Below are 24,757 nucleotides of genomic sequence, written 5' to 3'. Positions count from 1 at the left end.
AAATTTATTTTTAATAGGGAGGTCTTATTTTCGAACGGTAAGGAGGAAAATCTTCATCAAAACACTCTACATCAAATGATGCAAACAAGGTGAGAATGACTTTGACAGCTAAAGAAATTATTCTTTTCGGAATGAGTTGTTATGACCCCCCTTTGATCGACAGAATGAATTCATAGGCACTTTAGCACAGCAGGTAATATTTCCCTTCCTGAAAGGTTACGGCTATGTAACTGTGTCAAGTCCCGTGTATTTAGATGTGTAGCAAAATAGGAAGTACTTTTCTAAGTAAATTAAATAACTTTAACTCGTTAACATAGCTGGTTGAACTCGGCAAACATAAAAATAAAGGTCACCTTCAAAAAAAAAATTATGCAAAAGATGTTTTAATTTTTACATCTGGCAATCAAATCGCTAGGTAAATAGTTTTTAATTCTTTCGTGAAAATCTTTATTGAATTACGTCATTGTGGGGGCTGATGAATCATGCATTGTAAATAACGTTTGATCCTGTGTAAATCTCATCACATGCTTTAAACAGGTTTACAAAATGTCTTTTTGTAAATACGTTTAAAGCATGTGATGAGATTTATTAAATTGATTTTTACTATTGATCTAAAATCTTATCATGAAGTTTATTGTTGAAATAAGAATTAAAAAATGCTCCTCGCAGACGATTTGGAAATAAATTTTGAGATTATAAGTTTTTAATAATTAGGTACTCGCAACTCATGAAGAAAAAACACCGCTGAAATCACGTGGCTGTGCTTGGCATGTTAACGTTACACCTATTTATAAGATTGGTTTTTACTATGTTAAAAAAAAAATTTCGGATTAAATTTGGTCTGAAAATTAATACATTTATAATAAACAAATCCTAATCGGTGTAACATTAACACGCAATGCACATTCACGTGATTCGTCACAACCACGTGATTTCAGCACTATTCTTCTTCTTGAGTTGCAAGTACCCAATTAGTTTTAGCTATTGCAATTCATTATTAATGTGACCTATTTAAAAACCTTTTTTTTTAAAACTAAAACTAACTGATTACGATGAGGTCTTGATGTTAAAAATATTTATTTGAAAAGAGTTATTCGTGCCAGAAGTGAAATCAATTTTAAATTTATTTAACTTTTACTGTTCTTTTTAGAAAAATAACAGACATTCCAATTGTATTAAGAAATAAATTTTCGAAATTTAATGCATTAAAAACGTAATAAGATTTAAAATGAATTATCCGTACCATTTATCCTAATATCTATGATTTAAACTAGCTTAACTTTTTCCCATTTATAAGAAAACAATAACAGTCGCTCACAGTTTTTAAGAAAATGTATATCTTTTAAACTTAATGCATTAAAAACGTATTGCTATTTAAAATTAAATATTTGTACCAATTGTCTTTTTAACTATAAATTTTATTCACTTTTTCTTCCCTTTTCTAAAAAGTAGCAGCTGTTCTTCAATTTATTTATTCAATCAATTTATTGTATTATAATTATTTATTATAATGTTACAACCAATAAGCGCGATTTCTGAGTACAGTCAGGGTTCAAGTTAAATTTTTTCTATATTTTGTCGAAACGTCCCTTAGTGTCAGTGACAGAGAAAATTATTTTCTTTCCCAAAATTCAAATTAATTAAATAATATAATGAAAATTATAACGACATGTATGCCACATTGTTGTCGTTTTTTTTTTTTTTTCATTTTTTGTCAATTCTTTTGTGTGTTAACATTAAAAATATTTAACGGTTCAAAATAATTGAATAAAGGCGTAAGGTCCTATCTGAATTTTTTATTTTATTTTATATTTCATTTTATAACTGTCGCTGAACAGCCAATCCAATTTTTAGGGTTTACGACTACTAATGTTCAACTCCGTAGCCTTGTAATTTTGAACCCAATCCAGAAGACAAGGGAACTCCTGGATACAAGTATTGTAAGAAAGTTGCCTTCGTGGAGGACTTTTTGATGTAACCCGCATTTGCGTTACATGGAGAGGAAAGCCTGCCATGGTAAAGGTACTCTAATCCATGATTCGTCTACCACTTAGGGTATTTTACGTCAGCACTGTGGTCGGTGCAAGCCGGATGCGGAATTCGTATCGACTAGCCATCGCTGGGATTCGAACACGGTTTACCTCATTGAGAAACGAATGCTTTATCCCCAGAGAAATCACGGCTTTGCATTTGTTTAGAAACGTTTAGATAATAGCTCACACTTCCTTTTTTCTATCTAAATTTCTCTCTACATTAAAAAAAAAAAATTTAAATGCTGTCGCATCCACCGTTGTTGGGGGAAGGGTCACCTTAACGTTGCATTTTGTTTTAGTGCGCATAAACTATAATATTATAAGACTTAAATTTGAAATTATTAAGGTGTTTAGAAAACTGTTCAGGGATTAAGATAGAATTAAAAAAACTATTCTATAATTAGTTCGAGAACTACAGATTTGAAATTAAAGGGTCGTATTTGCTTATGAGCTTAACGCAGAGTGTTTTCGAAATAATTTGTTTGAAAGTTAATGCAATTTTAAGTGCTTTTTGCGAATTTTTCCTCAATTGCTTTTGTTTTACGTTACAATTGGCTTTGCTTGTCGAAATAAATAAGTCTTAGGAACTTGAAATTACGACGGTGTGTAGAGAAATGTTCAAGAAGTTTGATGGAATTAAAGAAAAATTACGATTCTATTATTAGTTCAAAAATTATTAATGTTAAACTTGTAATAAAAAAAAAGCCATGTAGTACTATCTATTGACCGCTGAAATACAACTACAAAGTTGAAATTTGTCAGGCTGATAGGACCATTTCGAATTATAATTTAACGAGAGTTTTTTCTTTCTTTTCGAAGTTCTTATTTCCTCAATACTTCTATTACAATTTTTGAGTGCTTTTTTTTTCTTCCTTTTTTTCTTTAAGTTGCATCATTGTTGTATGTTTGTAAAAAGTTATCTTTTTCATTGTTCTGACTAAAAAGTTATCACTTTAAGTAACATTGTAAAAAGTTATCGCAATTTTCATTTTTTAAGCTGGAGCTTGACTTGCAGTCAAAAGTAACAAAACAAAACAAAAAAAATAAATAAATAAATAAATAATCGAATAAAAAATAATAAATAATAGAAATAAAAGAGAGGTTAGATGTTGCTGATATAAATCTGTACATTTATAGCGAAATGTTTAAAAATATTAAAATTGAAGAGAATAAAAAACCGTTTTCAGTACGAACTGTAATTTCATATAAGGTAATCGTTATATAATGTAAACAAATAATACTTCTAATTAATTATTGCTTATTGTGTACAGCGCGCCAAAAAATAAATAAATAACGGACCACCCAGAATAACGTTTGATCTAATGATCGGATTTTCACGTTGGTTAGAAGGGGTGATCTCGGATGCGCTAAATAATTAGTGCAGACGATATATTAAGATGCGAAGTCCGACACAAAAACGTACTTTCTCTGAATAAAGATGCTTTTTTTTCCGACGGATTCGAACTTCTGACCCCAAGAAACTGGGGATAGCCGCAATCTGGGAAATATGGTCTCCATAGTTGATTAGGAGAGCGATGCAAAATCTGGACCCCTTAATGATAATTTCACTTTTTGGACAGTTCGTCATATCTGGAGAACTTTTTAAACGAATTTAAATTTTTTGCTCACAAATATGAAATTCGTCTTTCCAAAAATATTTACATGCAAAAAATAAATTTTAGTAAATATTTATTATTTTTATTTTTTTATTTAATAATAGTCGAAAAATTTCAAATTATAATGAATGCAAATTTTTACGTCATTTTACACTATGTAAATTTACGTAGCAAAATGAAAAATTTGGGCGAACTCGGTTCCTGATAAATCAAATTTAAAGAAATCGAATATTTCAAATTTGATTTCTCAGGAACTATTCAGTTGATTTCGCTCAAATTTTTTATTTTGCCTTTTAAAAATACACGCTTTGAAATGACGCAAAAAATTGTACACCTTATAATTCAAATTTTTTTTTACTACTATTAAATACAATAATAAAAAATGATAAATATTTACTAAATTTTACTTCTTAGATGGAATTATCTTTGGAAAAAACGAATTTTTTAAGTGCGTGATAAATTTTTCAATTCACTGGAAAAAATCTTATGATATGACGAAATACGCTAAAAGGAAAATTAAAATTAAGGGATCCAAACTTTGAACCGCTCTCCTGGTCAAACTATGGGCACCATATCATCCAGATTGTGGCTATTCCCTCTATATTTTGAGGGCCAGAGTTACGAATCCATTGAAAAAATGGTTTGTTTATTCAGAGAAAGTACGTTTATGTTTCTTATTTCGTAGCTGAAACCAGACCAGAGACATTGCGATAAAGAATTATTCTGATATTTTTTATTTTCTTCGACGGCTTACGCGCTTGAAGCAATGCTGTCTAGTTGTTTTTATACACGATGCATGAAAAGAAATTAAGACTTCATTTTGTTGTTTTTTTGTCTTCTTTTTTTTCCTTCTTCGTCTTCTTATTTCGTTATTTATTTATTTGCTTAATTTTAGTAATACAATGCTTCGCAATGATCATATTTGAAGTATTTTCCTTTGCAATTTTGATGAAATCAACGTGTTAAAAATTTTATCAAAACTTTTAGTGCTGCCATCTGTTGAGAATAACTTTATACTCATGCATGACCCACAGAATCTTTAGTATTTGCAAATAGATTTTATGTTTCAAGCCGAATCAAAAAATATTTTTTTAATATTCTCCATGTAAAATAAAATCTTTGTTTCAAATGATAATGTCTTATATTTTACGAAATTTGTTAAACACTCTTCATTTTTTAAGTTCTCAGATCCATGATCAAAAAAGGAAAGCAAAGATTATATTTGTCTGTTTTTAAGTGTAATTTATGACATTTCTAACATCTAAAGACATTTCAAATAAAAATTTTAAGGGCAGAAAGCCGTTGCTGTACTATATTCTTAGCATCATCAATATCAAAGGTATGGACAATGTGTATTTATCACTATCGTAGTAGTAATAGTAAAAGTAGTAGTATTGTCATTATTAATATTGTTATTAATATTGTTATTATTATTTTTATGCTTGTATTTTCATTAGGGGCCTCGGGGCACTGTTAGTTTTGGCTCTGCCACTAACAACAGAAAGGCTCCTGTGTGTTTGCAGACAGTGTGTCCCCTGATGAAGTGCTGCTCTGTAAACACACAACTTTATTTAAATTTTATTTAAATTTTATTTAATTTTATTTAACTATTTTTGAGTAATTTTTATTTAAATTATTTTTGAGTAAATTTATATTATTACTAGTTTATATGATTTGAATTTGGTTTTAGCTGCCTTGAGCGCTATTCCAATTTGAATTAATGTATTTAAGGTTGTTTTCATTTTTACCTTCTGTTTAATTAATTTCACTTAAGAATTTGAATTTACGTTTGGATAATATTGTTATTGTTAATATTAATAATATTGTACAGAAACAGTGATTATTACAATTTGAGCTATAATAATTATTATCATCCTGGTTGCAACAAAATACAGCTGTACTAATCTTGAAATAAGGTCTGTATTTTGTTTCTTTTTTTTATTAGGGTATTTTTACCGGACCTAATGAAATTCTACACTTCTCGTGGTAAAAACTGATTTAGCCATAAAAAAAATTTTTAATTTCAATACAAATTGAAATGTATGCGAATTTTGCATAAAAAATAAGCTACCATTTGTTTTCTTTTTACATAAAATATTTTCTTAGCAATAAAAACAATCTTAAAAAAATCCTAAAATTTTCCTAAAATTTATCGATTTTTTCCAGAACTTTTTGTTGTGCACACGAATATCTAATGTCCGTGTGGGAATTTTCTGAAAATGAAATAGGTTGCTTTCAAAACTAAAAACTCTGGTATAACTTATAATTTTTACCTTTCACCGGAAATAATTTTTTTATTCAAAATATCCCAGGTATCCTCTTTAGATAAACATGGTCTCACAACCACAAGGGACCCTAGTAAACTACACTCAACTCCTTAATTTTTTAGTTTAGTTTTTTTTTTTTTTACTCATTTTTTATTTATTTATTTTATGACATCGTATTTCGTTAATGGCAACACTAGATTTATATTACGTTTTCTGGAGTAATTAATGTCGTCTGCGTTTGGTGCACTCTGATTCTTTTTCCCATAGACTTAACACTCAACTAAACTTATAGGCTCGTTCACTACTCAAATTGTAAAGATTGGTGTAGGTCTCCCTTTTTATTTTGTAGCCTCTTAAAAAACTTGGCTTTATTTTCTTTAAATTCAGTTCACGATTTTGCATTTATACCTTCCATTCATAGAATTTTATGATTTTTTATAATTTCCTCATTCCAATGGCAAAATTTTACTATTAACTGTTAGATATAATTAATGAAACTTATCTCGTGGCCTATTTTTATACCTGTCTCCTATAATCTAGGGTCGAATTAAACAAGGGGAAAGAACTTTCCTGATATGAAGGTCACATATAATCTCCCCACGAAAAATACTGTTTACCCCCCCCCCCAAGATAAACCCCTCCTGAACGATCCCTTCCCGCTTTTTCTGGAACAGGTTGAAATATCGAGAGATATAAATTATTCTCAATTATCTCAAACCTGCAAAGAGCTTTTCGATGTAAATGCGAGAGAAAATAGAACACCCCCTGTAATAATAATAAAAAAATAATTTAAAAAAATGCAGATAGGAAGGAAGCGGAAGAAATTTCTCTGTAAGTCCAGTAGTGATTTTCCAGTAATTTCTGTCAAAAGCATGGATAAAATCTTATCTAATTTATTGCCATTCCTTAGAAGAAGAAAAATTACAAAGACCTTACTTTTTTTCTTTTTTTTTTTTTGTTATTATTTTATTTACACTCTTTGGTATACTTAGTTGCCTTTATTTTTTTGTTTCGTGAAAATGTTTAGCTTTCGTCAGGTAAACACGTAACACCACGACCAGTGATGTCATTGAAAAGTTTGTTAAAGTTTAACATTTTAAATGAAATTTTAAAGCTATTTTGTTAGTATTTGTTTAGTTTAATGGTACTGATACAATGTGAAAATGTGTTTTATTGTAATATTTATAGATAAATGCGAATATTACTTTGTTTCACTGTTTCTCGGATATTTTGCACTGATAGATCATGTAAAAATGTCACCACTTTTTCGTAGATAAAGAATAGCTATGAAGCTCTAATTTTGCCAAATGCCTAACGAATTGATAACCAATGGCTATGAATCACTGGTAAACATGATAAAAACATTAGTATTTACACACTAAGCACGAGGAGTCAAACCTTAAGCAACATGAACCAGCAAAGGTAAGTTATTGTGCATTTTGTTTTCAATTTGGAACTAATTTCAATTGTGTTATTTTTTTCAATTAAATTTAAATTTAATATTGTTCTTTCAATTTTTATTCGGAATGCATTTTTGTTATTCATTCCTTTTGAAAGTATTAAGACTTACGTATCTTGTGCTTATGTGTATTAATATATGATGATTAGATACATTAATTACATAATGATTATATTATATATATTATTAATTAATGTACATTAATTATTAAAAATTAATAATGATAATTAAAAAATATTTATTCCTTCATTCTTTATCGAAATATATTGAAAGCTTTTTATTATTAAAGAAATACATAAAATATTAATGCTTTTATTGAATTTTATATTACTGTTGTAAAGATTCGATTTTCTATAAAATAATTATCTTCTTTCGGTACACATTTTTATGGAAGTACATAATATAATATATTCATATATTGCATTCATATATTAAAGATATGATCTCATATATTAGATATATGACTGTTTTATAAAAATATTTCATTACTCAATTCTATATTACCATAGCTAATAATCGACTATCTACTAAATAATTATTATTGGTACCTATACGAATTTAATGCATATATTTAGCGAGAAATTCCTTCATGTTTTGATGAAGATGTTTTCCTTCTTTCGGCATGCATTATTATGGAAATACATATTACATAAATGCTTTATAAAAATTATTAACTTTTATATTACTATTACTAATAATCGACTGTCTGATAAATAATTATTACTCGTACCTATACGAATTTAATACATATATTTAGAGAGGAATTCCTTCATGTTTTGATGGAAATATTTTTTTGGCACGCATTATTATCTAAGTGCATAATATGCAAATGCTTTACAAAAAAAAGTTTATTATTAAATTCTATATTTCTATTACTAATAATCTATTATCTGTTAAATAATTATCGCTGCTAATAAATTTTTTGATGCATACATTTAGAGAGAAAACCTTCATGTTTTGATGGAAAAGTTTTTCTTTTTTTGACATGCATTAATATAAAAATACAAAAAATATATATATGTTTTATAAAAACAATTTTATTATTAAATACCATAAATTTCTCGCTAATCTATCATATGTTAGATAGTTATCGATAGTAAGAAAATTTTTGGAGTATATACGAAGTGAAATTATTTTATTGCCATATTTTATTTCCGCTGTACCATTTTTTATTTCCGATGTTTACAGTAGAAATTCATAAAATGTAAGTGTGTTCTAGATATATTTTGTTATTCTCTTCTATACTAATATAACAAATAATCAATTTTCTGTTAAATCTATGAAGTGAAATATTAATATTTGGAAAATACTATTTGTGAAATATTTGGGAAAATGATACGAAATCGAGGCAAAACTACATGAGCATTCAGTATATGACTGAAATATTTTGTTTGCGAATTGTTGCTGTACCCCTTAACTGTAACGCAATTGGAACTTTACAGCGCTTGCCCTAAAATCTCTGAAATTCACAGCATCACTAATAGGTAGAAAATAAGATTAGTGTTATGGTTAACGCAAAACAAACGGTATGCGAAAATTCTCTTTAATCTGAACTTTACAGTTGACTCTCAATTTATAAACATATGAAATTTTGAAAATCAAAAACTATGTACAACAGATTAATATTTAATTTTTTAAAGGATTTGAAGTGAGTCTCCTTGACCGTTTCTTGTGCCAGAAAATATGTGCTATTTTTTAAAATTTTCTTAAATTTTTAATAAATTTACCTCACAATTTTTATTCTTATTTAAATTTTCTTTTAAACTTATTTATGTAAATCAACGCAAAACAATGTTGCATTTTTATTTCATGCTTTCAAGTTTTTGAATTAACAAATGCTGTATTTTGTTTCGACAAATTAAGAATGCACTTAAAAATGACAAAATTGACAGTAGGGGCTAATTTTTGTTGGCGGAACTGAAGTGGAATATTATATAAAGAATTAAAATTTATACAGGATTTAAGATTATGATCTTTGTAACTTAGTTATTTTATAGGCTGATTTTGGAATTTTGAAGCATCATTTTTAATTGAAAAATCCTTTCGATAAAGAGGGGAAATTGATGTATAGAAAAAATTATCAATAATGGTGTTTATAATTGATACTTTTAATATTTATATGTATATTTCAACTATAAATATAATTTTTCAGGAATGAACTGATTTTCAAATGGATTCCCTTGATCCTTGTGTTCTTTATTCAATTTAAGTGTGGATCTGTAAAAGCTGGAAGATATCCAGGTGCCTACTTTTTTACTATATTATAAGCAACGTATGTCTACACTGTTAAAAAAATATTGAAACATGCCGAACCACTGCAATGAGCGAATTCGATGCAACTTTAGCATTACGCCAAGTTAAACAACATTTCAGCGCAATTTAATCCTTTTTAAGCTTATTTATACAAAACAATTCACCCTGTACCGAAATAAGACATAACCTAAACAATAATTTTGTGCAGTTTAATCCTTCTTAAGCTTATTTATACAAAACAGTTCACCCTGTACCGAAATAAGACATAACCTAAACAATAATTTTGTGCAGTTTAATCCTTTTTAAGCTTATTTATACAAAACAGTTCACCCTGTACCGAAATAAGACATAACCTAAACAATAATTCCATGCAATTTAATACTTTTCAACCTTATTTACACAATACTGTTCGCCTTGTACCGAAATAATGCATAACCTAACCGGTTATTTACTCTTTGACGCAGATCGCACACCGGTGACTCTTTTTCATATATTTTTTCTTACGCTCTCATTACAAGTTAAAATATATTTTGATATTTAATTATGGAAAATAGTCTAATAGTTACTAAAAATCTGCTGGAAAATCCGAATCATATTTATACTAAAAAAAAAAAATTCCAAAAAAATAATTTAAAAAAAATGTGTTTTTCATTCATGTTCAAAAATTTCTTAAAAATTAATTTTGTAAACTAACGAAATTTTAATGATGAATAACTATTTTTCTCAGGTCGATATTACTGCAAATAAGTGTAAATTTGAAAAATTATTGTTCAGAAGTGAACTTTGTTTGGAAGATTTTATATTTAATGCAGAAAAAGGCACCTGTGTTCCATGCTGCATTTATTAACCATGAATTACTACAATGCTAAATATAATATATTTCACTTATTTTGACCCATATTAATACAGATTAATGAAAATAAGAATGAAAAACATGTTTCATAAAAATTATGCGTCAGAAGGTTAAGGTTGCAGTAAATTAGATATTATGGTTCAAAGTACCAATATTATGGTTTAACGTTGAACTAACGTTAAATATAATATATTTAACTTATTTTGACCTAAATTATCACAGATTAATGAAAAGAATACATGAAAAACATGTTTAATAAAAATTCTGCGTCAGAGGGTTAAGATTGCAGAATAAGATATTATGGTTCAATCAGTAATTATGGTTAATTATCAGTAATTATAGTAAATCAGATATTATGGTTCAAAGTACCAATATTATAGTTTAACGTTGTTATATAACTGAAAACTTTCTAATGAAACCATCATAACTTATTTAACAATTTTTGTTTAATTAATTTATGAAATAAATTTTGAGAACTTTTAAAATAAGCATTTTATGGTGTTTCAGGTTTTTATCCTTATGATCAGAGATATTCTGACGTACATATATCACCAGGAAGAGACTATGATTATTTATGTGAAACTCCAGACAAGCAACCTGGTGAGTGCAGAGCATTACATGATTGTTGGACTTCAAGTTACGTAAATATCCAGCGGGCATCATGCCAATTCTATGGAAATGTCGAGTTCTTTTGCTGCCCTTACCAAGAAACACACAATCCCGAATCTTCACCTCCAGTAAGGCATGTCGTTCAGCCTATAAAGATAGAAACTAATTCCCCCCTTAGAACACTTTTCAATCCTTTGAATGTTTTAGTAAATATTGTAGTACCCGGATTGGGTTCTTTAATCCACACAGGCGCAAGTACTGCTACTAAAGAAAGTTCATCATTAGAAATACAGGTTGCAAAAGCTACTTCTTCCCATACAACAAAAGTTACCAGCTTAATTTCTACGGTTCCTGTTAGGAGTCAAAACCATACTAAGCAAGCAGTGAGTGATCAAAAGCTATATCCTACTAAATCCACTACTTATAGTTGGAATCAGGCTACTGTATATCCATTGAACACAAACCAATCTAGAACAAGTTTAAAACCATATCCAACCAGGAAAATAGTTTTACATTGGCATTTGAATACTACAGTACATACAACACCGAGTACTACAGTGCCAACTGCTCCAAGTAGAAGACCAAGATCCACTGTAAACCCAAATAGAGAATTCGCTCAAGCAGCTTCAAACTGGAGCCTTATTTCTGAAAAGCAAACAACACCAAGTTGGCTGACTCCTACTACAAGCACTAAAAGACAAACTGCTCCAAATAGAAAACCACGATCCACTGCAAAATCAAGTAGAAAACCAGCGCAAGCAACTTCGAATTGGAGTCTTAGTTCGGAAAAGCAAACAACACCAAGTAGGCAAACTCCAGCTATAAGCAGTATAAGGCACACTGTTCCAAGTAGAAGACCTAGATCAACTAAACAATCAAGTAGAAAACCCATGCGAACAACTACAAACTGGAGCTTTAGTTCTGAAAAGCAAACACCAAGTTGGCAAACTCGTTCTTCAGGAATAACAGCTTTTCAACCAGGTAGGTAATCTATATTATACATTTTTAACTACATTTAAAATTTCGTATTAAGTAATTTTATTAGTTTATTTATAGCAAAATATTTTTTCTTAAAATCAATATAATCCATTTCGGAATTACATGATTGCTGAAAAGTTTTCAAAACGTATTAAATTTAAATAATTGTTGAATTTTTATAAATTTAATAAAGTTGTTTATTAATTTTTCTCATTATTCCTCTCATGAAAGCTTTATAAAGTCATCCGATTTCCTGTATTTAAATTAATACTATTTTCCCGTTTCGTTTTAAAGACATTGCTCTAATTGGAAAATTTCCCTTGCCTGAAGTCGTGACGGGTGGTGATATTTAAGTAAGATAAAAGCTAGTAATAAATGCATTGAAGTTTTGACTCGAAATATAAATATTTTAACTTTTATAAAGAGAAAATATACCTGATTGTTTTATTTGCCCCTGAAATAACCGAAGATTTAGGAAAATTAAATAAAAATAAAGAATATGCTGTTCGCCTTGTTCTGTTCAGTAAGCTTGAAATTTTATTCGCACTCAATCTAAAAATTTGACAAAAATTCATTAACTGGTGGTGTTGCTAACACAGGAAAACTTTTGATTTAAAGAAATTATTCGCAGAAACAACGGGCTTTATTCAGTAGCACTATCTGCCGATGAGTTTCTTAACTAATTTTCGAACTTAAGTGATCTTGTAATTATTGTATCCTAAACAAATGGCTCCAAAGCGATATTTTATAATTTGGAGCCATCTGCTCAGGAATATATTCCTTAGAATATATATAGCTTCTATTTAATTAAGTTTTTATCATTTTTTGACTATTTAATTTTGATTAATTAATTTTAAATAATTACTTTTAATTAATTATTAAAATAATTAGTTTTAATCAATTATTAAAATAATTAATTTTAATTAATTTTTCAAATATTTAATTTAAATCAAATTTTAAAAAATTAATTTTAATTAATTTTGAATAATTTTTTAAATAATTAATTTAAATTAATTTTTTAAATCGTTAGTCGTTTTGGAATGCCTGGTTGTTAATTAAAAATTTTAAATCGCCTATGAAAGGACTACAACCATACCATAATATATTTAGATCAACTTACATTTTCAATAGTATACTAAGAATTAAAACTGCAATATTTTTGACAAATTGTTATTAATTTAGTTGATCAAATAAAAATACTTATTCCATTTTATTTTAGTTTTATCTACGAGGACTACAAAATTGCCTCAGGTGATATACTTTACAAGTAGGAAACCGCAAAGCAATCCTGCTTCTCAACCAGCAGAATTACATCCTACTTCACAGCCAGGTATATCTCTTTTTTTAAAAGTATTCTTTCTACTTAAATCTATTTTTTATATTTAAAATTGCTTTTAGCAAAAATTATATACATTTTGCACACTTTTGTTACTGTGTAAAATGATGTCCATAACTATTTTATAAATTTGTAAAATAATAATAGTAATTATTTTATAACAATGAACTCATATCTACATGAAGAGAAAGATCCTAGTAAAATTAACATACTGTATGGTAGTGACATTTCTGGTTAAGAAAATCTGGTTAATAAAACCAAAATATACGGTATTGAAAACATTCATATGTTAATTGTTATATGGTAACAGTTTAACAGAAATTCTGGTTTTTCAATATTATAGTTCATATTACCACTCATTTAGTAAGAAATACAAAACTGAAAAGTAAATTTTATCGAATAATTTGTTTCTATGCCTTGCTCCATGGTATCATAGTAGAATAAGAATTTTACCAAATTTACCAAATTTAATCACACATTATAATACTATATTTTGTCGTTAATTTTACTAAAATCATTATCAAAGCTCTTTGGTAGAAATTACTTAGGTTTTTAATGTTCCCATAGAACCAGAAATACGATAAATTTTACCATATACTGGTAGTTTTGACAATGCTTTTTACAGCGCAGGTTTTAGTTTTTCACCTTTTTTCCTTTTTTAGATATTCTTTGAAATTTAATGCAATCTACAAAAATATTATATTGAAATTATTTTACGATAATTAATAAAAAATAAATAAAATTTATATTAAATAAATTGCTATTTTTTTAAAGTTGAGGCTTCTACAATTTACATAAGCACGCCACATAATCTAAACCCTTTTTTTATACACGTTAATGCATTTTAAAATTCCACAAATTCAATTTAAAGCAATTCAAGACAGTAGGCATAAAGAATAACCTAATTATGCTAGAACTTGCCCACATAATTTAATTATAACAGAGGAATTGATTAATATTCTAAACTACAAATATGTTTCCAATTGTAATATGTTCTAAATTTCAATTAATCAAATCAACATATTTTTTAACTTGAAGCAAAAATTTACTTTACTTGCATACCATTTTCCAGCAAATAATGAATTATTCTTAATGATGAAAAATAAAGTTAATTCAATGCTGATTAAAAAAGTACATAAATATTACAAAGAAGACATTGCATAATTACATAAGAAATTACATAACAATTACGGAGAAGGTATTGCATAACAATTACAGAGAAGATATTACATAACAATTTCACAGGAGATATTACATAACAATTACAGAGAGGATATTACATACCAATTACAGAGAAGATATTATATAACAATTTCACATGTAACAATCAATTTGTTTGAAATTTGAATCTAGAAAGAGAAATGTAAACGAGTTTAATTTTGGGTTTAAAATGAACGCTTTACAGAAAACATACATTTAAAAGAATTTATTCATAAAATAGCTGTTTTATCCAGAAAACAAATTTAAATATTGTAGTTACACCTGATGGGATTAAAGAAAATGTTCACGAAAACATTTATCTACTTATCTTCAGATCACATCAACATTTATCAATTTATCTTTATTCACATAAACACTATTGTACTCAAAATATATTCGTATATTTTTAAATAAAATATTTCAAGGATATAAAATAAGTGCAATCTCTGTTATAAAAGATACTCTACATTCATATTTTAAAATGATATCAGCAAAACCTTGCGGCCATCAACCAAATTTTGCAACTGTCTTTCAATGCTTTATTCACAAATTGCAAAGATGACGATTCAAGTTGTATTCCTGATCTTCTGCATTGAAGACGATTCAAGCTTCATTGCAAGCGATTAATTTACAGTGCAGACGATATTGCAAGGCTTAGTGTTTTTCGGAGACTTCATTTCTTAATAAAAAATCATCAGTACAGCAAAACTTTTCGAAGGAAATTAAACAGGAAAGAAAAAAAGGAAGCTAGTCTAGTTTTTCTGTGTTCATAATGTGATATTCACAGTTTCTTTCTTCTACAGCTGTTTGTGGGCGGCGATTTCTTACATCTAGCAGAAGCACGACTAGGCCAGAACTGCAGGCATTCGTCCTCGGCGGAACTAATTCCGAAGATCAAGCATGGCCCTGGATGGTAAGGAAAGAATAAATAGAAACCCAAATTACTGCATTAGAACACTAAAATATATCAGCAAAAATATATCGAGAAAAACAGGAATCTCTATTAAATTACACTGTAAAAAATTCCAAATTAAATTACAGTAAAAAATACCGGCACTCTGGGTGCCGGCAGGGCCGGATTAAGACCTCTTGAGGCCCTAAGCACTGAAAATATTTTGGTGCCCCCTCCTCAACAAATCAAATATATCTAGTACTAAGGCACGAGTTAATTCAAAATATAAAATCAAAATTTTTTGTAAAAAAAAGTATTTATTCAAATTAAATAAAAAAAATTAAAATATAATCAATTGAAAACTTTTCAATTAATATTAAAAAAATAACTTATGTTTGTGTGTATGTACAATGTGTAAAAAGGCAAACACTTCGAATAACTTATGATCGAAAGTTTGAACTTTTATATACTAAGACTCAAAATACTTTAAATTAAAAAAACAGACAAGTACTTTTTCTAAAAAAAGCATGCCTTTTTTTTCGATTGATTCGAATTCTTGACTCTCGAAATAAATAGCCATATGTCGAGAATTTTTCAGCCCGACTAAAACATTTTAGCTCACAATAATAAAATTCATTTACCTAAAAATAGTTCATTCTAAAAATAATTTTTAAGAAGTATTAATCATTTTATATTATTTTATTTATTAACAGAACAGTCGAAAGAACTTTAAATTGAAAATTTGAACAAATGCCATTTTGAATGACAAAATACAAAATTTAATGTGTACTAAATCAATCAAATAAACCTTAATTATTCAATTTTAAAAAAGTTATATATTTAACATTTAATTTCTCAAGAACTTTTCGACAGATTTCGTTCAAATTTTATATTTTACCATTTAAATAAATATTCTTTAAAATTATATAAAAATTTGCATATTTTTAAATTAAAAATTGTTCCGACCATTAATAATAAATAATTTTAAAAAAAAACTATTTTTGACAGGGAATTATTTTTAGGTTAATGAATTTTATTAATAGTTGCAAAATATTTTCAATTCGTTTCAAAAGTTCTCGGGACATGGCGAAATGCATGAAACATGCAATTGAATAAAAGAGTCCAAACTTTCAACCTAAAAACACTTTTGGGATCTTAATTTCCATATTGTGAATACCATCAATATTTTGAGAAGCAAATATTCAAATTCAACAACAATAACATTTATATATGTAGGTAGAGGAAGCACGTTTGCCGGATTTCATAACTTAAAAAAAAAACTTCTGCACCAACTAATTAACATATTTTAAGTTTGGCCCTCAAACCCTTTGTAAGTTAAAATCCGATCATTAAATCAAGAGTTATTCAAGTTTTTTACTTTTATTTTATTTTACGCACTGTATATAATACAGCAATAACTTTTACAAATAATAACGCTTTTCATTATTCCTTTTTCCTTATTAAACCTAATATATTAATAATGATAGGAAGAGAAATGAGGGGAAAAATAGTGATGAGTAATTTTATAAATACAACAATTATCTTTAATGATCCTATAAAATCTGGATTAAAAATCTGAAATGAACTTATTCCATAATAACAACTCACTCTAGATTTCATCTGTGGAAAACAGAACTAATTATCTAATAAAATTATTACTATTTTGTTCTATATTTTGGACATTCTCGTAGTTAGTTGACCTGTCAAAGTCAAAGGTACAGAGGAGCTTAAGAGTAATAAATTACAATCAATTAAATCTTAATTTGACTGTTAAAAAAATGACCTTTTAGAAAAAATGATAGAAATCACTTAAAACTTCTGCATTAAACCTGTACTTGAAATTCTCATAAGTGATAGCAGAAACTTAGGTCTGAAAAAGCTGTTACAGTAAATAAACACTCTGTCCTCAATAAGTAAATAAATGCATAAACAAAATACTTTAAATAACTATAAATTCAATGATCAGATTTTCATTTACAAATTCAGAACATTCGTGTTTTTATAATACAAAACAAAAACATAAATGTAGCAACAATGAATATAATATAAAAACTGAACTTAAATAATAATCAGTAGAAAATAACAGACCATCATTTTTAATTTATTCACTTTTTTTGTGTTACGATATTTTTTATTCCTGTATGCATACGCGTACGCCACATAAGTTTTATAGAAAATAATTTCAGGTTTGGAAAAATATAATCATAAATGTAAATAATCATATGTATGTAATTTTATTAAACCAATATTTATCTTAAACCAACTAAAATCTACTTTGCCTACTAAAATTTTATGTACTAAATATTTTACATATTCTTTACAACATTTCAAGACAAATTCGTAAAATAAATCAAAATAAAATTTGTGTATTGTTACCTAAAATTTTTATTTTAAATCGAATAACTATTTTAATTATAACGTCATAGAATGAAATTTATTTCGATAAGATCATTCATTTAAAAATTTTAATTACTTCTTAAAACTTATAATACGGCAGCCCCTCTTAAAAACATGTCACATTGTATTTTTAACAAAAACTTGAAATTTGTTTTTATTACTCTTGAGTATTATTGTGTAATAGAATGCTTAAATGTAAAAAAAATTATATAATTTTTAATAATTGTAATTTATAATTGTATAAATTTTAATTGTATAAATTAAACTCTTCGCTTATATTGATTTAGACAAAATCAATATTGATCGATAAATAATAATTATTGATAAAATTATTTGAAGGATTTAGCTACTACCTGAAACAACATCAGTTTTACACTATTACAGCATGCTTTCAAAAGCAATAGTTTAGAATAATGTTTTAGTAGAATAAACTTTTTCTGTGCATTCATGTAGGATTCAGTGCACTCACGTATACACGGGGGTGTGTAAATACGAGAAATTAGTTACTGATTGTAGCATAAATAATGTTATTGGTTGAAAATTATGTCAATCAAGAAACTTTTCTTTTCCTAGACCTCCCACTTTCTTCAATCTTATAAGTCACCATTTATTTGTATATCTACCCCCCCCCCCTCGAAAGGAAGACAATTTGAATTTTCTGAGATATGCACCCTTTTTTCTTTTGAAAAAAAAAAAAAAGAGAAGGGGGAATGAGTCCCCTATAAAGATATCTGAGATGAAAGGATGTTCTCTGTCTGTAGTAAATCAATTGGTTACGCTTGTCTTATCCTTAAAGTGTTTCTTCTCAGAAAATTTAGCTTTAACACATATGTTGGTGACAATCACAGTGGTCCTTTTCAGGAACCTTCGAATTCATGGAATCGAATGCTGGCAATATACAGCTTTTGTTATTTTACGTCGGGATTGTTTGTTATAGGCAGAAAGTAAGATCAGGTTAAATTGAACCACGTTTCCCAGAAGTCTATTACTTATAATAAAATAACAGGGAACAACAATATTTTTCCCACTCGTTTATGCAGAATGACCAATTTTTATTTTAAGAAAAAATTAATGGATAATGGAAATACCTTAACTAATTATTTATTTATTTCAATCTGATTTACACACGAGCTACAAGTAAAAATTAAGCACAACTATTAAAATTTTTTTTATTGACGGAAATAATATTATTATATTCAAAATATTTACATGTTCAAAATATCATCATAATAAAAGTTGATGAAATTACACACATATATTGTATATATATATAATCATTATCATTAAGGATTTTCCTTATTAGTTATTAAACATATTTTAAAATTCAATTAATAAAAATATCTTTCTTAAATTTGCTATTTATTTTTAATTTGAAATTTTCAGTACTTTTCTTATTTCTTAATTATAATTTTTACAAATTTCGTTATAAGTTGCACAAAATATAGTTTACTTGCACTAAACAAAATTCAATGATTAAAAATTTTATCTTATTGCTACTTATTTCTTACATTTGCTTTCAAAATTAAATTAGTTTTAATGGGTACTCTTCTTAACGTATTTTTCAATGTCAGCGAGCATCCGGTTCACATTGAGAATTTACACATTTTTTGTGCTCAACTTTTATAACATTTGTATTTATACAAGACTCTAAGGACTAAGGAACCTATAATTCTTTCCTTATTCAAAAACTAGCTGCTTGCATTCATATTACGTAGTATATATTTTAAATCTTAAAATCTAATTTCGTTATTCGATATATATCGATAAAAAAAATCATAAGTGATGAGAAGTGTGTGGTCATATTTTTCCTAAATTTAACCTCTCCTCCACAAAGAAATTTCGAAAAATGATTCTTAAACACAGCTCCTTTTTCTTAATTTAGTGAATAAAAAAAATTACTTGACGTAAATTTTTGCAACACAACCTTTACGTAATTTGATGACTTCTTTTCCAGTTACAATGAGAATATAATTAAAAATATAGTATAAGCAAATATTTTATGTAGTATAAACAAAAACCTGCACAGAAACTGCAAACATGCACAACATAGATTTTTTTTTCACATCAAAAATCAAATTTTTTACATCATCAAACCATTGCATCAAAATTTTGTAAATCAAATTTTTTTTCATAAAAATATCAAATTTCTGGAGTATTAAATTCTACAACTGCGAAAAATATTCTGTAAACATGAATCGTAGCAGTATGTTATGGAATCATTGTAATGGATAAATAAATAGAGCTTTTATCGCACAGAAATTCACTACCTAATTTCATTATAAGACCGAACATTTTTGTTACAAAACATCTTTTGTTTTTTTTTTCTTTTATTATGTGAAATTTCGTACTTAGAAATGGTTGTTATCTACTCTTAAAATGGAAGCTCAAAATAATAAATTTGTTATCAATGTTTCAAAAAAAAAAAAAAAAATTTACTGCGAACATTTAGTTAGGCTTTGTGGTGCCCCCCTATCCTCTGGTGCCCTAAGCACGTGCTTAGTGTGCTTAATGTTTAATCCGGCCTTGGGTGCCGGTACTTTTTACACAAAAGTTCATTTTTACCGGAACATATTATGGAACATATATGGTAATTTTTACAGCAATTATTATCGCAAAATCACTGAATCACTCTAATTAAATAAGTATTACTGCAAAAATTACTGCATAATATTTTTCGATAAAATTGGATATTACGGATGATGCATCGAAAGTGCCGGTACTTTATATCGAAATTTGATCCGGAATTTTTTACAGTTTAGAGAGTCAGCAGGGAGTAAGACAAGGACTTTAAAACATATCAAAATTGTTTAAGAAATATAAATAAACACTTCTTAACTAATGATGTTATGCAATTTAAATTTCAATATTTTGTGATAAGCTGGAAAATTAAAATTGAAATACTGGCTATAGTTTTTTTTAAATAATTTTGTTATTATCCCCTAGAAGAACCACTTTACGTGATGCCAAAAACTATTAAGAAAAAAATTTAAATCACAAGATTAAATAACATTTACAATCATAAAACAAATGAATGTTTTCCTTTTAGGCTTCAGTACACTCCTGGAATCAATTTGGTCTGAGTCGCTTCATTTGTGGAGGAAGTTTAATAACTTCACGTCATATTCTAACAGCAGCTCATTGTTTTGACAACAAGTATTTATCCAATATAATATTTATTTTCCTTTGCACGTGAAATTCAAAAATTTGTTTCTGCAAATGATTTTATAAGCATTTACTAATGCAATATTTAGATACGTCTGTTAATTTTTTCTTTAAAAAAATTACTAAAATTGTAATATATGTGTAAAAATTTAGATAAAATGTTTTTTTAAAACAGACTTCCTTATAACGACATTGGAATCTATATACTAACTATGTATTCTTTTTATTTCATTATTATGTCACGCATTGTACAGTGATGAAAATAAAAAACGGACCACCCTGAATAATATTTGATCTAATGATCGGATCTTCACTTTCTAGGATTGAATCTTAATGGTCCGAAGAGGGGCTTTCATATATGGTAGTAATTAATTAATTCAGACGATATTTTAAGTTATGAAATCGAACACAAAAACGTAATTTCTCTGAATAAACATACTTTTTTTCCAACGGATTCGGATTTTTGACCCCCAAAATATAGGGGGTAATCGCAATCTGGGAAATATGGTCCTCCTAGTTTTATCAGCAGCAGACCGATCCCAAGTTTGGAATCCTTATTGTTAATTTTATTTTTTGCGTATTTCGCAATATCTTAAGAACTTTTAAAGTCAATTGCAAGTTTTTTACATACAATTATGAAATTAATTTTTCCAAGGATAATTGAACGCAAGAAAATAATTTTTAGTAAGAAAGCCAAAGAGTTTAATCAAAAATTTGACACAGTAAAAAAAAAATTAACTTCTCAGCAAACTATATTATCTTTTTACACAAGTTATCTTGGTCAGGGCTGTGCTCTATGCCTTTGGTCCCATTTAACTTGTACTTTTCGACACTTGTCAAACGACAACAACAACAACTCAAATTATCTGCACCGTTAACTTTTTTGGTGAAAATCAAAGTTATATTTCTTAAATTATCCCCCATTTTGCTTTTAATTTTTTACACTCGTCTTTTGTTCTGTCAATTGATCATATTTTTTATTTCAAATACAGGAATAGTGTCATGAGGTACACAGCCATCCTCGGAGTAACTAATCTCACTTTGGTGTCTGACGAAGAAAGTGAATTCATCCAAGAGCATCGACGCATAACTAGAATAAAACTCCATGATGAATACAAGCAGAGAATTTACTACCATGACATTGCAATCATCATTTTATCCGAAGATGTCATATTAAACAGCAAAGTATCAACTCTTTGTTTACCTACAACGCAGGATCTGACGTCAATGAATCCTCAAACTCCGGCTACTGTAGCTGGATGGGGTCACACTAGCTTCGGTAAGAATGAAAGTGCTTGCAGTGCTTGTCTTATACGTATTGTCTTTGTTCGCATAATCTTTTATTTTCGGGTCTGGTACTCTTTCTCAAGACTCGATTGCCGACAGATCGATTGCATAACTCCGTTTGCCCGACAACTCATTTGCCCAACAGGTACGTTTGCTCGACAGATCATTTTACGGACAGTTGCCAGACAGTTCATTTCCCGACAAAGAATACGAAAACCCTAACTGATTGACAGATATAATTGATCGGATGAATCTCTAATTTTTCTAAAAAATTATTAATTAAGCAGTCTACGCTCTTCAGTAAAACCCTCCATTACAGCCACCTTCCCGTTACAACGGCCGATACATTAAGTATCGTTTTTTATTTCACAGACTCAATGTTACTTTAACGCCTATTAGAACGTTTGCCCTGAAACGTTCATTTGAATATAGCAACCTAAGGGCCGAGATAGCCTGGTTGGTTGGGCACAGGGCCCATGTCCAAGAGTTCGTGGGGTCGATCGCAGCCGGCCGAAGACTCCCCGTGTAGTAAATGGTGACTGATGCACGTTAAAATTCTGTCGAGTCGAAAAGTCCGCCATGTTCCCATAACAAATCAATGCCTCTGGGGGTACTGATCCAGGAGTTGCCTTGTCTTCTGGATTGGTTCAAAATTACAAGGCTACAGAGTTGAACATTGGTAGTCGTAAACCCAAAATTGGGTCGGCAATAATATATTTTTACATATATATTTTTACAATTCTAATTGTATGTCCTGTAGAATTCTGCAAAAATCAGACAAATTTCTTTTTTTTATCCTTTCAGGTGGATTGAGTAGCAACGTTTTGCAAGATGCCGAACTTCAAATAATAAATTTTAATCGGTGCCAAAACTCCTACGATCGATTTCGAACGAAATCTCTACCACACGGAATTACATCTGATATGCTGTGTGCTGGAAAACCTGGAGGAAAAGGAGATGCTTGTCAAGTAAATACTTTGAATAATTAATAGAATGAATTCAATCACTAATTGTATAACAAATTTTAAAATATCTGTGAGAAACAAAACAATTCGAAATTAATGCGCACACATACTATTAAATCAATACTAAGAATGACAAGAACAAAACTTAAAAAATACTCTTTAAGTAATTAAATGCCACTGTGCTAATTTTTTATTTATTAAAAACATTGTTGAACTTATTTTTTGAATATGTCAAAATGTAAAGTTTTTTTTTAAATTTAAAAAGTGAATTTATTGCCGTTTTTTAATAGTAAACTGAAATAGTCTTTAGAAACTAATAATTGATCCTGATAGATTTCTGAATGCTGATTTCTCGAAAAATATGGAAAAAACTATCATGAAGTCAGTTGTCTTATGATCTAACGGGAATTTCTCTACAAAAGTTGGCTTAATTTAAGGATCGAATTTAACTGGACGACCAGAGATTAGCATACCAACCACGAATGGTTCTTTCAGCTATAACATAACACACAGCGAAAATGTCACGAGAAATGTTTGCTGTCTTAGAACTACGATAAAAAGTAAATCGAAGGAGGTATGGGTCTAAAATACTCATTTTTCTCAACTTTACTTCATTTCAATAATATGAAAATTGACATAAATTAACTCGAGCAAGAAAAATCCTAGATTCGGGTTGGACAAAAAATACCGTTTTCTGAATAATTTAAAATATTTTGCCAAAACCTTTAATATGATATAAAATGCTAAAATTAAAAAAAAAAAAACGTGTTTGCCAGGCTAATAGATAGTCAGAAAACGCCTAGGCACAATCGATTGATATTTTTTTATGTCATTTTAACTAATATGCTTTAAAATTCATTTTAGTGCATTTTCATTCCTTTATCATTGATTGTTGTTTTCCTTGATTGCTCTTTTCCATTGATTGTTTCTTTATCATTGATTGTGATGATGTTTTCAGGGAGATTCAGGCGGTCCTTTAGTAGTGGAGAAAGGAAAAAAATGGATTCAGATAGGCATTGTATCTTTCGGTTATCAATGTGGACTTGTTGAATATCCTGGTGTGTACACTAAAGTTTCATCCTATTTGACATGGATTCAGCGTATTTTACAAGGAAAATGAATCACAGAAAATGAAATGTATATATTGTACTGTAAAAATAAACATTTATTTATTATAATTCTTTATTTCTACTATACATGAACTATATATTTTTTCTATGCATCTGCCACCGAGCACATTGTTGTATGAACTGCTCCTTCCGTATTCTTTCCCCTTTAACTAAATCCATCGCAAGTTCGCCTTCAAATGTGGTGAACCGGGTTCAAATCCCAGCAATAGCTGGTCGACACGAATTCCGCTCCCGGTTCGCATCGACCACAGTGCTGACGTAAAAAATCCTTAGCGGTTGACGGATCCTGTGTTAGAGTACCTTTGCCGTCAAGATAACCA

General features: G+C 28.3%; 1 protein-coding gene across 3 annotated transcripts; it reads left to right on the top strand.

The window, feature by feature from the left end:
* The first annotated feature begins 6,582 nt into the window (after positions 1-6,582).
* Positions 6,583-24,485, top strand: LOC107456435 (uncharacterized). 3 transcript variants are annotated; one of them, XM_087161002.1, is made up of 11 exons: positions 6,584-6,747; positions 7,190-7,338; positions 9,528-9,616; positions 10,989-11,886; positions 12,040-12,071; positions 13,288-13,398; positions 15,408-15,517; positions 20,940-21,046; positions 22,048-22,334; positions 23,147-23,310; positions 24,266-24,485. In XM_087161002.1, the coding sequence occupies exons 2-11, from the start codon at positions 7,325-7,327 to the stop codon at positions 24,425-24,427; spliced, it is 1,974 nt and encodes a 657-aa protein (XP_087017128.1). In that variant the 5' UTR covers positions 6,584-6,747; positions 7,190-7,324; the 3' UTR covers positions 24,428-24,485. The 3 variants fall into 3 exon arrangements, with proteins under 3 accessions (XP_087017126.1, XP_087017128.1, XP_087017127.1); XM_087161000.1 differs by having other exon boundaries at positions 6,583-6,747; positions 10,989-12,071; XM_087161001.1 differs by lacking the exon at positions 6,584-6,747 and adding an exon at positions 6,935-6,992 and having other exon boundaries at positions 10,989-12,071.
* The last annotated feature ends 272 nt before the right edge of the window (positions 24,486-24,757 follow it).

This window comes from Parasteatoda tepidariorum, chromosome 4 (genome assembly GCF_982258835.1).
Source record: "Parasteatoda tepidariorum strain Cologne lab strain chromosome 4, Ptep-v5.0, whole genome shotgun sequence".
In the NCBI taxonomy this organism is placed as follows: Eukaryota; Metazoa; Arthropoda; class Arachnida; order Araneae; family Theridiidae; genus Parasteatoda; species Parasteatoda tepidariorum.
This window is presented reverse-complemented; position numbering and strand designations above follow the sequence as displayed.

What these genes read in the sequence shown, in the direction of transcription:
- LOC107456435 (XM_087161000.1), top strand. An exon ending in ACATCCTACTTCACAGCCAG is followed by an intron (nt 13,399 to 15,407) that starts GTATATCTCTTT and finishes TTTCTTCTACAG; the next exon opens with CTGTTTGTGGGCGGCGATTT. An exon ending in ATGGGGTCACACTAGCTTCG is followed by an intron (nt 22,335 to 23,146) that starts GTAAGAATGAAA and finishes TTATCCTTTCAG; the next exon opens with GTGGATTGAGTAGCAACGTT.